Genomic DNA, 12224 nt, shown 5'->3' with positions numbered 1-12224 from the left:
GAGCCGTTATTTTTCTCCTTTCTCACGCCTGAGGGCTTCAGCCCTTGCAGTGCGGCCCCTTTTACCTTGGTTGTTGCACTCCTTCCTTCCCTGGTAGAGGAGGCCCAGACTGCCTCATTTCAGGGTCACTCCAGTGAAGGAAGTGACTCCTGGGTCCCTTCTGGGCCTCCGGGAAGCCCTGCTCTGCTCCTGAGTTCTGACACACAGCAGGGTTAGGGGAACCCAAGGAAGAGCCTCCGGCCAGAACTGGTGGTCAACACTGGGCTACCTGGAGAGGAAGTGGTTGTCCAACCCCCTACGGCCGCTCCATCAGAGTTAGATGGGGACTTACCAAGGCCCAGGGTGGGGGGTCTCCCGGCACCTCAACATCCCAAGAGCCCCCAGACCAAACAGCCTCAGTGGCAGGTCTTCCTGTGTCCTCTCGGAGTCCTGAAACCAGGCTTGAGAAATATCCCAAACCCCCAAGTAGGCAGACACAAACCAGCCAGGTGATTGAGAGCTTGGGAACTCGGGGGAGGAAGCAGAGCTGGGAGAAAGCAGGAGGTCGGAACAGTTGAAACCCAGGGCCACAGAGAGAGACTCTCCGCAGCCCCAGGCAGATGGAAGCAGCAGGTGCCGGATGCCACTTCTCAAGCAGCAAGTACCCGCAGGCTTGCATGGCCCTCCCAGAAGCCTCCCCCTCCCCAGACACACGCACACACCCCGTTCTGAAGCTAAACAGTGAGAAGCTGTCCCTTTGTTTCCCACCACCTCATTCCAGAACTGGTTTGGAGTTTCCTGTTGGGCCATCCGCTCCCCACTCGGCCATCATCCCTACAGCACAGTCGGGGCTGGGGGACCCGGGCAAAGCAGGGGGCGGGGGTGGAGGTCCCCGGCACAGGTGCCCAGCTTTCACAGAGGCTTTCCTCTCCAAGCCAAGGGCCTGTGCTTAGTCCTAAGGCGTGGGGTTCTAAAAGCGAAGTTCCCTTTCCCTCCCCGTCCCCCAGCTCTGCTTTCCTCTTTTTTCATATTGCAGCTGAAATAACTTCAGTCTCAAATCGCTTTGAAGGGGTTTTCGTAGCCGGTGTGCCAGGCGTTCACTCAGGAGACCGCTGGCCCCGTCCTCATCTTCTCTGTAGTAGTCACACCAGCACGCGCCACAGGCACCAGGCTTTGGGTGGCAGGTTGTCACTCAGCCTCCCGCTCACCCTCTCCTAGAGGCCTTCTCCTCCGCCCCTGGGGTCCAGAGTCCTGGGTGTTCTTCCTGGCTCTGCTGGCAGGTGACTGGGGGCTGACTGGGGGCCCTCAGGCCTCTGGACCTCAGCTCCCTCATATAAATCTCAAAAGCCACCTCCTCCCCTGCCCCCTTGAAGAAGGACCTCCCACGGTGGCAGGATTTTAGCTAGTGGGTCTCGCGGGTCCCCACAGTTGGGAGTTGGGGATAAAACGAGTTACATCTCCACTCTCCACGAGGCAAAGGAGAGACAGGGTTCGGCCTAAACTGCATCAGCTGGAGTTTGGGTGGTAAAAGGGAGGGAGGGAGCAGGGCTGCCTCTGAGGGGGGTGTGGCTGGTGGCCCGGCCAGAGTGTGCCTGGGCTCTGGCAGGTACACAGACCTGCCAAGACGGCAGCGCCTGGGCCGTGGTTCCTCTCCCAAAGATGAAGCACCCATGCTGACCCACCCGTGCTGCAGTTTTCCATAACACCAGCTGGAGCTGACTGCTGCTGCCCGGGGACGCCCCAGCCGGCGGGCAGCAGGAGCGGTCTCGAGGAGGCCATGAGTGGCCCTAAATGGTCAGGTGGGAAGCCTGGGCAGGCAGGTGCATTCCCCTCTGTCCCCAGCTCCGGGGAGCAGCCACTCACCTCGGGTCTTACGTCTCTTTCAGCCTCCGGGAGGAGTTCCTGGGACACAGCCACTGCTGCCCAATTCCATGGATCCCACGCGGCAACAAGGTAGACAAGGCAGGGTGGGCCACAGGTGGGGGGGCACCAGGAAGGGCTCCCCCCCCCCACTGTCTGCCTCCACCTCCTGCCACTCACGGCTTACCCGCTCTGTCACACAGGGCACCCCAACATGGGAGGATCAATGCAGAGAATGAACCCTCCCCGAGGCATGGGGCCTATGGGGCCCGGCCCACAGGTAACTGACCGCCTGTCTGTCTGTCCGTCTCCCGGCCATCTGTGTGCACCCGCCTTCTCTCCTCTTTCCAAGCCTGTTAGTCTTTCCACGTCTCGCAGCTTGGAGGGGTGAGGGGAGAGGGCGTGACCAGGGCCCCAGCAGCCCGTTCTGCCCACAGCTGGGCAGCCCACCTGGCAGAGTTGAGGGGACCCCCAGCGAGCTGGGGAAGAGGAGCATTTGGGAGCCTTCCATGGGAGGAATTTGAGGAATTTGGAAGGCAGGGGTCTATGTCCCCGAGCAGCGGTGTGGGTCCCCAAAGCTTCCTCCCACCTTTGGGAGGTAGGGTGAGCCTGAGCTGGCTCAACCGTCACAGTTTGTTGGGACCCAAGGCAGGTTATGGCATTATTCTGCCTGCAGCTCACCAGTTGTCTGACTCTGGACGAATCACTTTCACCTCGGTGGCCCCAGCAGGCCTCAGCGTCCCCCCCCAGTCCAGTGGGGGGGTGAATCTGTAGCCGTGGTTCTTGGTGGTACCACCCAGCTGCGAGGAGCCAGGCCGGCCAGGGCCCCGGTGCTCCCTTCCACTCAGAGCTTTTGCCATTTTCATATACCAAGCTCCTGCCTAAGCTTTCTTTTGCCCAGAGGGGCTCCACTGCCAAAAAGGACAGTTTAGAAACCTCTAGAGGAAATGATCTCAAGTGCCCTGCCCACCCCTTTATAGCAGCAACACAGTGGTCGCTCCTTGGGATGCAGCTCCATACCCACAGGTCCCGGGTCCCACAGCACCATCAGGCAGGGGTCTGGCAGGCCATCCCTGTTCCAGCACCTTCTCACAGTTGGCTCCCGCTCTTCTGAGTGTTTGAACGTGGCTCTGGGTCCTGCCGGCGCCGTGGCAGAGAGTTTGTGCTCTGCCCTCCTTGGGAATTCTCCGGTATCTGACTATCTAAAGCCAGAAGTCAGTAAGGAGAGGGGCATTTCACAGTGAGAGCAGGAGGATTTTGCTCTAGGGTGTTCCTTCCCTTCTTTGCTGCCCTGCCTGGAGGCCTGCGTGTCTTTTCCACTCCTGCTTGTCAGTGTTGGGATGCTCTGGGCCCCTGCACAGGTTTCCGGTTCCCTGGGCGTGAGGTCATGGCCCCACTCACGCACACATGCCTCCCTTTTGGAGGAAGAGGCGTCTGCCACACCCCACAGCCCTCCACTCTGTCTGGAATTGTATTTACAGCACACCCAGCTGCCGCATTCTTCTCGGTGATGGCTGCAGCATCTGTGGCGTTGAAAGATTTTTAGGGAGGTCCTTGTCTTTCGTTGGCCCCTTAATCCTAAAAGGAAGCAAGCCCACACCAATTGCAGCTCTAGTTTTCTTTTCTTTCCTCAAATCCCCCAGAGCTTGTGTTTTCACCAGCTCTTTTTAAGCTCCCAGAGTGGCCCCTTCCTGCCAGGCGGCCGGCTTGAGCTGACCTCCGCAGGAACCCGTGGGAGGGGTGGCAGGGTCTGAAAGCCAAGTGAGTCAGAAACTCTCAGATTCCTCAGCCACACACTAGAGATACTCTTGGTGTGGAAATCAGCAGTGACCTTGGACTTCCAGGATGTCTGGGGGGTTGGGGGGGGATGTCTAGGGGACACAAGAGGATGGAGTACTCCACCACCCACCCCTCTTGATTCTTGGGAGACTGTGCATCTGTAAAATGGGCAGGAGACCAGTACTTCCTTGTATGGTTGCTGAAAGGAGGAGGCTCAAGTTCTTGGTGTGATGCTTGGCTCAGGGTAGCCTCTTAGGAAGCAGTTCATGTTTTCCAACTTGAGGCCTTAAAACCAGTGTTCAGGACTCGAGCTGCTTGGGTTTGGTGATTGCTTCGTGTTTTTTTTGTTTTTTTTTTTTCTGGCAAAGGCCATTAACAGCTTGTTAAGTCTGTAGTAATACTGAGGTTCCAGAAGCTGGGAATGGGTAATTATCAGACGGACCGAGGGCAGAGTGTCCCGAAGTCTAGGACTTCCTCCTGGCTTAGTGGGAGTTTCGTCATGTCCATGTCCTTGAGCAGCAGTCTGTCACACTCTCATGGCACGTTTAAAGAGGGTGGTCCTGAAGGCTGAGGTCTTGCTGAAAAGGGCCCTCTTGGCCTCACCAAGCAGGGTACAGGGGTGGAGCTCTCATAGGCTCAGAGGTTGGTGCCCAGAGGGGAGGGAGAGGCTAGCCCTGCGGTGAGGCCAGCTGACCCTTTCCACCCAGCCAACCTCAGGGGCTCTGAAAACATCTCTCCTTTTTTTTTTTTTTTCTTTTTTTCTGGTTTTATTGAGATATAATTAAGATACGGCACTGTGTAAGTTTCAGGTGTACAGCATAATGATTTGACTTACATGCATCATGAAATGGTTACCACGATAAGTTTAGTGAACATCCATCATCTTATATTGATACAGAATTAGGAAATAGAAAAAAATGTTTTTTCCTTGTGATGAGAGCTCTTAGAACTTACTCGTAACAATTTTCACGTATAACGTAGAGCAGTGCTCATTCTGTTTATCGTGATGTATGTTGCATCCCTAGTACTTAATTATCTTGTAATTGGAAGTTCGTGCCTTTTGACTGTCTCCATCCAATCCTCCCCCCGACCTCCTCAGCCCCACGTGCTGCCAATGGTAACCACAAATCTGATCTCTTTTTCTATGAGTTCATTTGTTTTTGAAGTACAATTGACCTGCAACACTGTGTTAGTTCCTGTTACACAACATAGTGATTCAGTATTTCTGGACATTTCAAAATGATTGTCACAATAAGTCTAGTTACTCTGATGGTGTCACCATACAACGATATTATATAGTTACTGACTCTGTTTCTCACACCATACATTTCACACCCATGACTCATTTTATTTTGCAACTGGATGTTTCTACCTCTTAATCTCCTTCACTTATTTGTTTCCTCCCCCCGCCCTCCTCCCCTCTGGCAACCACCCATTTGTTCTCTGTATCTGTAACTACTACTTCTGTTTTGTTACGTTTGTTCATTTGCTTTGGTTTTTAGATTCCACATATGAATGAAGTCATACAGTATTTGTCTTTCCTTATCAGACTTATTTCACTTAGCATGATGCCCTCAGGGTCCATCCATGTTGTCACAGATGGCAAGATTTCAGTCTTTTTTATGGCTGAATGATATTCCTGTGTGTGTGTGTGTGTGTGTGTGTGTGTGTGTGTGTGTGTGTGTGTGTACCACATTTCCTTTATCCAAGATGAATGGATAGGTTGCTTCCGTATCTTGGCTATTGTAAAAAATGATGCAATGAACATAGGGGTGCATGTATCTTTTCTAATTAGTGTTTCTGTTTCCTTCCTTTCCCATATCACGTGTGCCCCTCTGGGTAGGGTGCAGTATTAAGTTCCAGAGCCAAACCTCCCTTAGAGCAATCTGGATGTCCTCACCAGCCCCTCACTGGGGGCAGAAAGACCTGGCCTTGAGTGAGCCTGGGCCTGGGCAAGATTGGGGTATGAGATGGATTGCAGGTTCTGGGGTCGGCCAAGGAGTGGGCATCATAGAGCCTGGAAGTTTTAGACCCCCAAGCTGAGGGTAGGGAGAGGACAGGACCTACCCCCCAAGCCCTTTCTCTCTGTCCCCTGAGGGTGCTGCCCTGATCACTCAGAGTGGACAGGAGAGGGATGAGCTTAGTGCTAGGAACACCGTCCCGGCCTCAGCTCAGCCTCTTTGGGCCTCCAGTCCCTCATCTGCAAAATGGGTGTCCGGGTGATGACCTCACAGGGCTCACCGTGGGGCTGCGTGAAACAACAGCTGTGAGACCGCAGCACAAGGCTCGGCAAAGCATTGCACGGATCCCGTTCCCTCCTTAGAACTGGGCCCGGGGAGGGAGCCCTGTCTCTGCCATGCCTGGACTGTTAAGAAAGGTGACCAAGCCCCTTCAGGCAGTCTTTAGTAAGCACCACTGCATGCACAGGGCCGTGCTGAGACTGGACACAGAGGTGGGAAACCTTCAGCCTGTTATTCCAAGTGGAGAATAACATTGCTACTAGTGGGACCACTCTAGAACTTTCTGAACAAAGAATAGGTACAGTGCGGTCTTGGGGCTACTTTATAGGTTTCAAAACCGAATGGAGTAACATACTTTCTGAGGTTGTGTATCATTTTGGCCTAAATGTCACAAAGGAGCCAGCAGACTAGGCATCACCCTGCCCTTTGCCCTCAGTTCCTCAGGCAGATTTTATTCTGGTTTTGTGAAGCAGCCAGTGGCGAAAAGGAGGTAGTATTTCCACTTAATCGTATTCTCTCTTTAACGAATTATGCCTGTGCCTGTGTCAGGTGAGAACTTCTGGCTCAGTTTTTCAAAAGCGAATCCCGTTGGGGTGAGGCTGAAGCTGGCAGGGCTCTGAGAGCTCCCGCGGGTGCCCCTTGCAGCGCGTCTGGGGCTCCGGTTGGGGTGGGGTCAGCACAGCCTAGAATCAGATCGCCAACCTGGCTTGTCTGCGTTTGAGAACGTTCAGGCGAAGGATAATCCACCACCCCTAGAGACAGTCCTGTGCCACCAGGAGAAGCTGCACCTCCCCACTGAGCCAGGACAGTCCAAGCTCAGTGCCTCTGAGCAGAGGCCCCAGAAGGAGACGGAAGGATCGTAAACCAGGCCAGGGCACCCTGGGCTGGTGAGGAGAGAGTAGAGCCACTCAAGGCACTTTCCCCGGTGGCTCCTCGGAGACCTCCCAGTGGGGCTGGCCAGGCTGCTACATGATTAGAGGTGGTGGAGGGCCGGCCCAAAGCCCAGGAAACTGCCCAGCAACCTGGAGACCCCTTTGACAGGTCTGTCCTAAAAGACTATTCTTTGGGGCCCCAGGCAACATCAAAAAAGAGCCCCTGTGCCGATGAGTTGCAGGAAGCAGAAGCAGGCCCCAGCCCCTGCCAGCTGCAGGGTGCCTTTCTGCATCACCGTGGACCTTGCCCAAGAGCGCAGAACTGAGACCAAGAGGGTGGGGCCTGACCCTTTATAGTTCCTGACCACGGATCAGCCCCCCTGCCCAGGGTCCGGGGCGCCCTCGTCGGGATAAGGTGTGGGTGTGGGGAGGTAGACAGACACACTCATGCACACACTCCCGTGGATGTGGCCGGCTCTGTGGCTGCACCGACTCCTCCCAGGTCTCCAGCTGCCCCATCCCTGCAGAGTAGTGCTGAGGACAGAGGAAGAGGGGGTGTCTGGCTATGGCCACACCTCAGAACCCAGTGCTGCGAGCAGGTGGGCACTGGGAGAAGAGAGAACCGTTTCTACTGAGTCCGTGAGGCTGTGCTTCTAAGCCCTCCCATCCTCTGTGAAAAGGCCAGGGTCTCTGATTTGAAAACTTGCCTCCAAAACCTGACTTTCAGCCTTACTTTCACCCCTGATTTACTGTATGGCCTTGGGTGAGTCTTTGGCTTCTCTGGGCCTCCAGCTTGTCATCTATGAAGTGGGGGCATGTAAGTGGCCATCAGGGTCTGGGCCTCTGCAGGAGGGAGGACCTGGCAGGCCTGCTGCCTCCTGGGCAGCGGCCGTGCTGGCTTTCAGGAGGCTCCTGAGGGGGTCGGGTCAGGGCAGCAGGTGGTGCACCCGAAGCCTCCCCTGAGGGGCTGCATGTCCAGATGTCCTTCAGGAGTGAGCACCCTGCTTGATCTCCTCCTCGCCACACTCCGCTGTCACGTCCTGGGCCCCCGCCGGCCCCCGCGCCAGCCTTCCACTCCATCCCCACAGTGCCGGCTGCTCTCCCGGGCGTGAGAGAGAGCAGGACGCAGCTGCAGCCCCTGGAGGAGATCTCACTCTCTATCTGGAAGACCTTTCTGATTGGCCAGGCTGCACACAGTGGAAGAGTGGGCTGCCTGGGGAGGTGGTGAGCTTCCTGTTCTGGAGCAGCGGAAGCGAGGCTGAGATTTGTACAGGGGATTTAGTAACTGCACGTGGGCTTAGAAAGGGCCCTTTAAGACCTCATGCTTAAGGCAGCATTAAAGGCTTTGGCGTTTGCTCTGCCAACATCCCAAATCAGTACACACCTCTGAGGGCTGAGGGAGCACTTCAGAGCCATCATTTCATTTGATCCTCACACGGCCCTGTTAGGGTGGGGGCTCTTTGTCCCCATCTTATGGACGAGGCAGCACAATGGAGGGGTTGCAGTTATGAAGCCATGATCATAGCTGCACGAGGGGCCATCACTCTGCTTCTGCACCTCAGTGTCTTAATCTTTAAAGTGGGGATAGTAGTGAGGTTGTGGTGGTTAAATGTAGGTGATACTAAGCCCATAGCACAGCCTGGCACGGAGGAAGCATTGTTATTTTTGTGGTTTGCCCAGAGTCAGGCTCTGCTGGGGCAGGCTCTCTGTGTTCTGACCTCAAATCTGTGGCTCTGCTCACCACGCGTGGCGTCGTCCGTAGGGAGGGACTGGCCCCTTTGTTCACTCATCTTGCGGCATATTTGCTCCAGGGCAGGTGAGTGTCTTCCGGCCCAGGGACTCAGCCCTGAGCAGGCACGGGGGCATGCCGGCGGCCAGAGGAGCCCTCCGCGGCCGCCCTCCCCTCCCTCCCCCGACTGCAGGCCTTGCTGTCTGCCAGCCAGCCTGGCGCTGCTGCAGTCATTGTGCATACCCTGTCTGGACACTGTCACTCCAAACCCCTCTCTGGGTTACCAAGCCAAGGAGGTGGTCCCAAGATGGTCCCTGGCTGGAGAACCTGCCACCAGCCTGATGGTGGCTCTGTTTGTCAGCTCTGGCCCTTGAGCCTCCTGTTGTGTCCCCACTCCCACCCTCCTCCCCACCTCCCAGATGTGTGGTGTAGAGAGCAGACCCTGAGGCTTGCAGATCCAGGATTAACCCCCAGCAGAGACATTAGCTGACTGTGAACTTGGGCACGTCTTTCTCCCCCCAGACCCTCAGTCTCCTCTTCTATAAAATGGGAATAATACCAGCTTCGTGGCATCGTTACAAGGTCCAAACCAGAGACTCTATGTGTTATGTGCTCATTAAAATTGGCCAATGCTGGCTGTTCTTTGCCATCAAAATTCCACCAGCCTGCTGCTTTTTCCTACAAAGGCAGAGCTCAGGCTACAACCAGCCTCATGTTACTTTCCATTCATTCACTTCTTCACTCCGTTGACAATCCAGCGCCCAGTCTGTGCCAGCTGACGTGTGCAGTGACGGGGGATATGAAGATCAGTAGGATAGAGTCCCCGCCTTCCAAAGGGGTTCAGAGTCCAGTGGGAGAGATGGACACGTGGCCACGATCATAAGCCAGAATGCTGTAGGCCATTGGGGGAGGACATTACAAGGCACTCTGGGAGTGACTAGGATGGAGCAGTTAACCCCATGGGATGGAGCAGGGAAGGCCTCACAGAGGAGGTGCTGTTTGAGCTGGGTATTGGAGGATGTGTAGGAGCCTGCCAGGTGGAGAAGGGAGGCAAGATATTTATTCCTGCGAAGAAAATAGCTCTGGAAGAGGCGAGTCGGGGAGCAGTGGTGAAGGAGATGAGCCAGGTGAAAGGCCTGGGTGCCTGGTTCAGTGGCTCTGACCCATCCCACTGCCATGGTGGGTTGTGCCGAGCTGAGTTGGGACTCCTGCAAGTTACCAGGTTTTGTGTAGACTCTTCTCTTAAATGGGACAGTGATTCCCTTGAGCAGGGAGACAGAGTTTTCCCTCCTGCTCCTCCAGTGCTGTGCCTGTTGAGGGCCGCACGTGCTGACACCTGCATCGGGTGACGATATGGAGGGACAGCTCAGGCCCGGGGCGGGGTGGGGTCTGCAGACGCCCGGCCGCGGGACAGGCCTTTTGGGAGTGTGCCTCCCCTCCCACATGCAGACTCAGCCCTGCCCCCAGCCTGCTGGCTGTTTCTTCTCCCCAGATTTCTAAGGTGGGTGGTGGTCACCAGCTGGTCCTATTACCGAGTCTCGTCCCCTCTCCTGCCTGAGTCCTGAGGGCAGGTGCCAGCCAGCATCATGAGCTCCTTCCTGGGTGCCTGCGTGCTTTTGGGAGACCCTTCCTGAAGCCCCTGAAGTTGCATCTAAAGCTGGGACTGTCCCTTTGTGCTGGCTTGTCTTTGTGGTCCTGTCAGTTGGTTCCCACCCAGCATTTTTTTTTTTTTTTTGCGGTACGTGGGCCTCTCACTGCTGTGGCCTCTCCCGTTACGGAGCACAGGCTCCAGACGTGCAGGCTCAGTGGCCATGCCTCACAGGCCCAGCCACTCCACGGCATGAGGGATCCTCCTGGACTGGGGCACGAACCCGTGTCCCCTGCATCGGCAGGCGGACCCTCAACCACTGCGCCACCAGGGAAGCCCCCACCCAGCATTTTTTTAATGAATGTATTACTTTCTCATCAGATCCTTTTCACAGACTAACCCTCTCGCTTATGTTCTGTTTGTTTTTCCCCCTCCTTCTCTCTCCGGTTCCCCTTCTCCTTCTCATAGACTGACGCTTGGTTATCGTTGCAGAATTACGGCAGCGGCATGAGACCACCACCCAACTCCCTTGGCCCCGCCATGCCCGGGATTAACATGTAAGGCCAACCACCCTGCTGGCGGCTCAGAGCCCATGGCTTTCCCCGCCCTTTGCTCCCCCTGAGAGACGTGTGATGGGAGTAGTTACTGGCACCTCTCTGGACCTCAGTCTCTCATCAGTAAAGTGAGGATGTCGAGCATGCCGGTGATGAGACCTCATGCACCCCCATATAGCGCTTGTCTGTGCCAGGTAGTCTTCCAAGCTTGCTACATGGATTCGTTCACCTAATCTTCATGATAACCCTGTGAGGTGCTTATTATTATCCCCTGTTGACAGATGGGGTGACTGAGGGCACAGAGAGGTGAAGTAACTTGCCCAGGCTCACACAGCTCTAAGTGGCAGGGTCAAGATTTGAAGCCCTGTACGGTTGATCACTCTTTCAGGGACTTCAGTGGTGTAGCCCTTTTGTGGTAGTTGATCCCTATGAGAATCTCTGTATTCCCTTTCTAGGAAAATGCATGTGCAGAGGAAATATTATTTTCACAAATTTTACACATAATTTATAGGAATCTGTAGATTTCTACCCACGGAACTACACATTATTACCCCAGAAGAACTCTAGGAGTGTATGAAGTCTTCCTGTTAGTGATTTCAGCCCTCTTGTTCTGACCCTGCTGGCACCACCCCCTTGGTGCTTATAGCATCATTTTTCATTGTCTCCACCTCTCTCTCCCTCTCTCAGGGGCCCGGGAGCTGGCAGACCCTGGCCCAATCCTAACAGTGCTAACTCAGTGAGTACCCAGGTTGGCGGGGGGAGGCGCTATCTGCTAGGGACTGGGTTCTAGGGAGCAGGGTGGTTCCTGTCCCCAGGTTGGAGGTGTCGTGGGGAGTGGGATGCAGCAGGCTTCCACCTGATGCCTTCAAGGAGAAGCCCACCTGTAAGGTGAAGCTTGGGAGTATCGTGCTGGGGCCATCGGGCTCTCCCCGCTGCTCTGCAGAAGCTGAGGTGTGAGCTGAGAGCTGGGCTCAGAGCCCTGTCCATGCGGAGGCTTCTGCCAACCTCCTCTTTCTTGGCAGAGCTGGCTTCCAGCACTCAGAGGAAGGAGCCGGGAAGGGGCTTAGCACAGACGGTCCCGGGCAGGAGGCCGGGGGTGGGGGAAGCTCTCACTTTCCTGTCCTAGAACTGGAGGGTCTCCCGCGCCTTTGGCCCCCCAAGGCTCCCTGCCGAGGCTCTAAGGATCGGTTCAGCATAGGAACTGGACTTGGCTCACATCCCTGGCCCCCCTAGAGACACTAACCCGGTGGCTCAGTGTGTTTCCCATCAAGAGTGGGGTTGTGTCCCCCAAAGGATTTGGAAGGTAGAGCACTCATTGCCTGTCAGAGGGGGTGTCTCTGAGGTGTCGTCCCCCTCTTGTTTCTAGATTCCATATTCCTCCTCATCACCCGGCACCTACGTGGTAAGTGTGTGCAGGTTTGGGGCATTGCATGTCTAACCTCATGTGACTGTGTGTGTACAAGAGTACGTGGGGTGGGGGGGCCCTGCCTCTTTCCTTTCACAGCATATTCTGAGCACAGATTCCAAACTGTGCTAGAACTTGCTGTCAATATTCAGGTATCTGTACTTTCTGGTGGCCCAGAAGTCCCCAAACAAGACCCAGAGTTGGGACCCCCATTCGGG

At 55.5% G+C, this 12224-nt stretch overlaps 1 protein-coding gene across 31 annotated transcripts in view; it reads left to right on the top strand.

Annotated features, from left to right (window-relative positions):
• Positions 1–12224, top strand: part of SSBP3 (single stranded DNA binding protein 3) — a 163203-nt gene that overhangs the window by 139443 nt on the left and 11536 nt on the right. For 16 of the 31 annotated variants that reach the window (XM_065877686.1, XM_065877751.1, XM_065877904.1 and 13 more), the window contains 5 exons: positions 1866–1932; positions 2043–2119; positions 10540–10604; positions 11289–11337; positions 11968–12003. In XM_065877686.1, coding sequence (XP_065733758.1) covers positions 1866–1932; positions 2043–2119; positions 10540–10604; positions 11289–11337; positions 11968–12003 — 294 coding nt within the window. Of the gene's footprint in view, positions 1–1865; positions 1933–2042; positions 2120–10515; positions 10605–11288; positions 11338–11967; positions 12004–12224 lie in introns of all 31 variants that reach the window. The other 15 variants (XM_065877828.1, XM_065877768.1, XM_065877744.1 and 12 more) reach the window with 7 other exon arrangements.

The sequence above is a fragment of the Phocoena phocoena genome, chromosome 1, assembly GCF_963924675.1.
Source record: "Phocoena phocoena chromosome 1, mPhoPho1.1, whole genome shotgun sequence".
Lineage (NCBI taxonomy): Eukaryota > Metazoa > Chordata > Mammalia > Artiodactyla > Phocoenidae > Phocoena > Phocoena phocoena.
The sequence above is the reverse complement of the archived record's forward strand: the minus strand, read 5'-3'. Positions and strand labels throughout refer to the sequence as shown.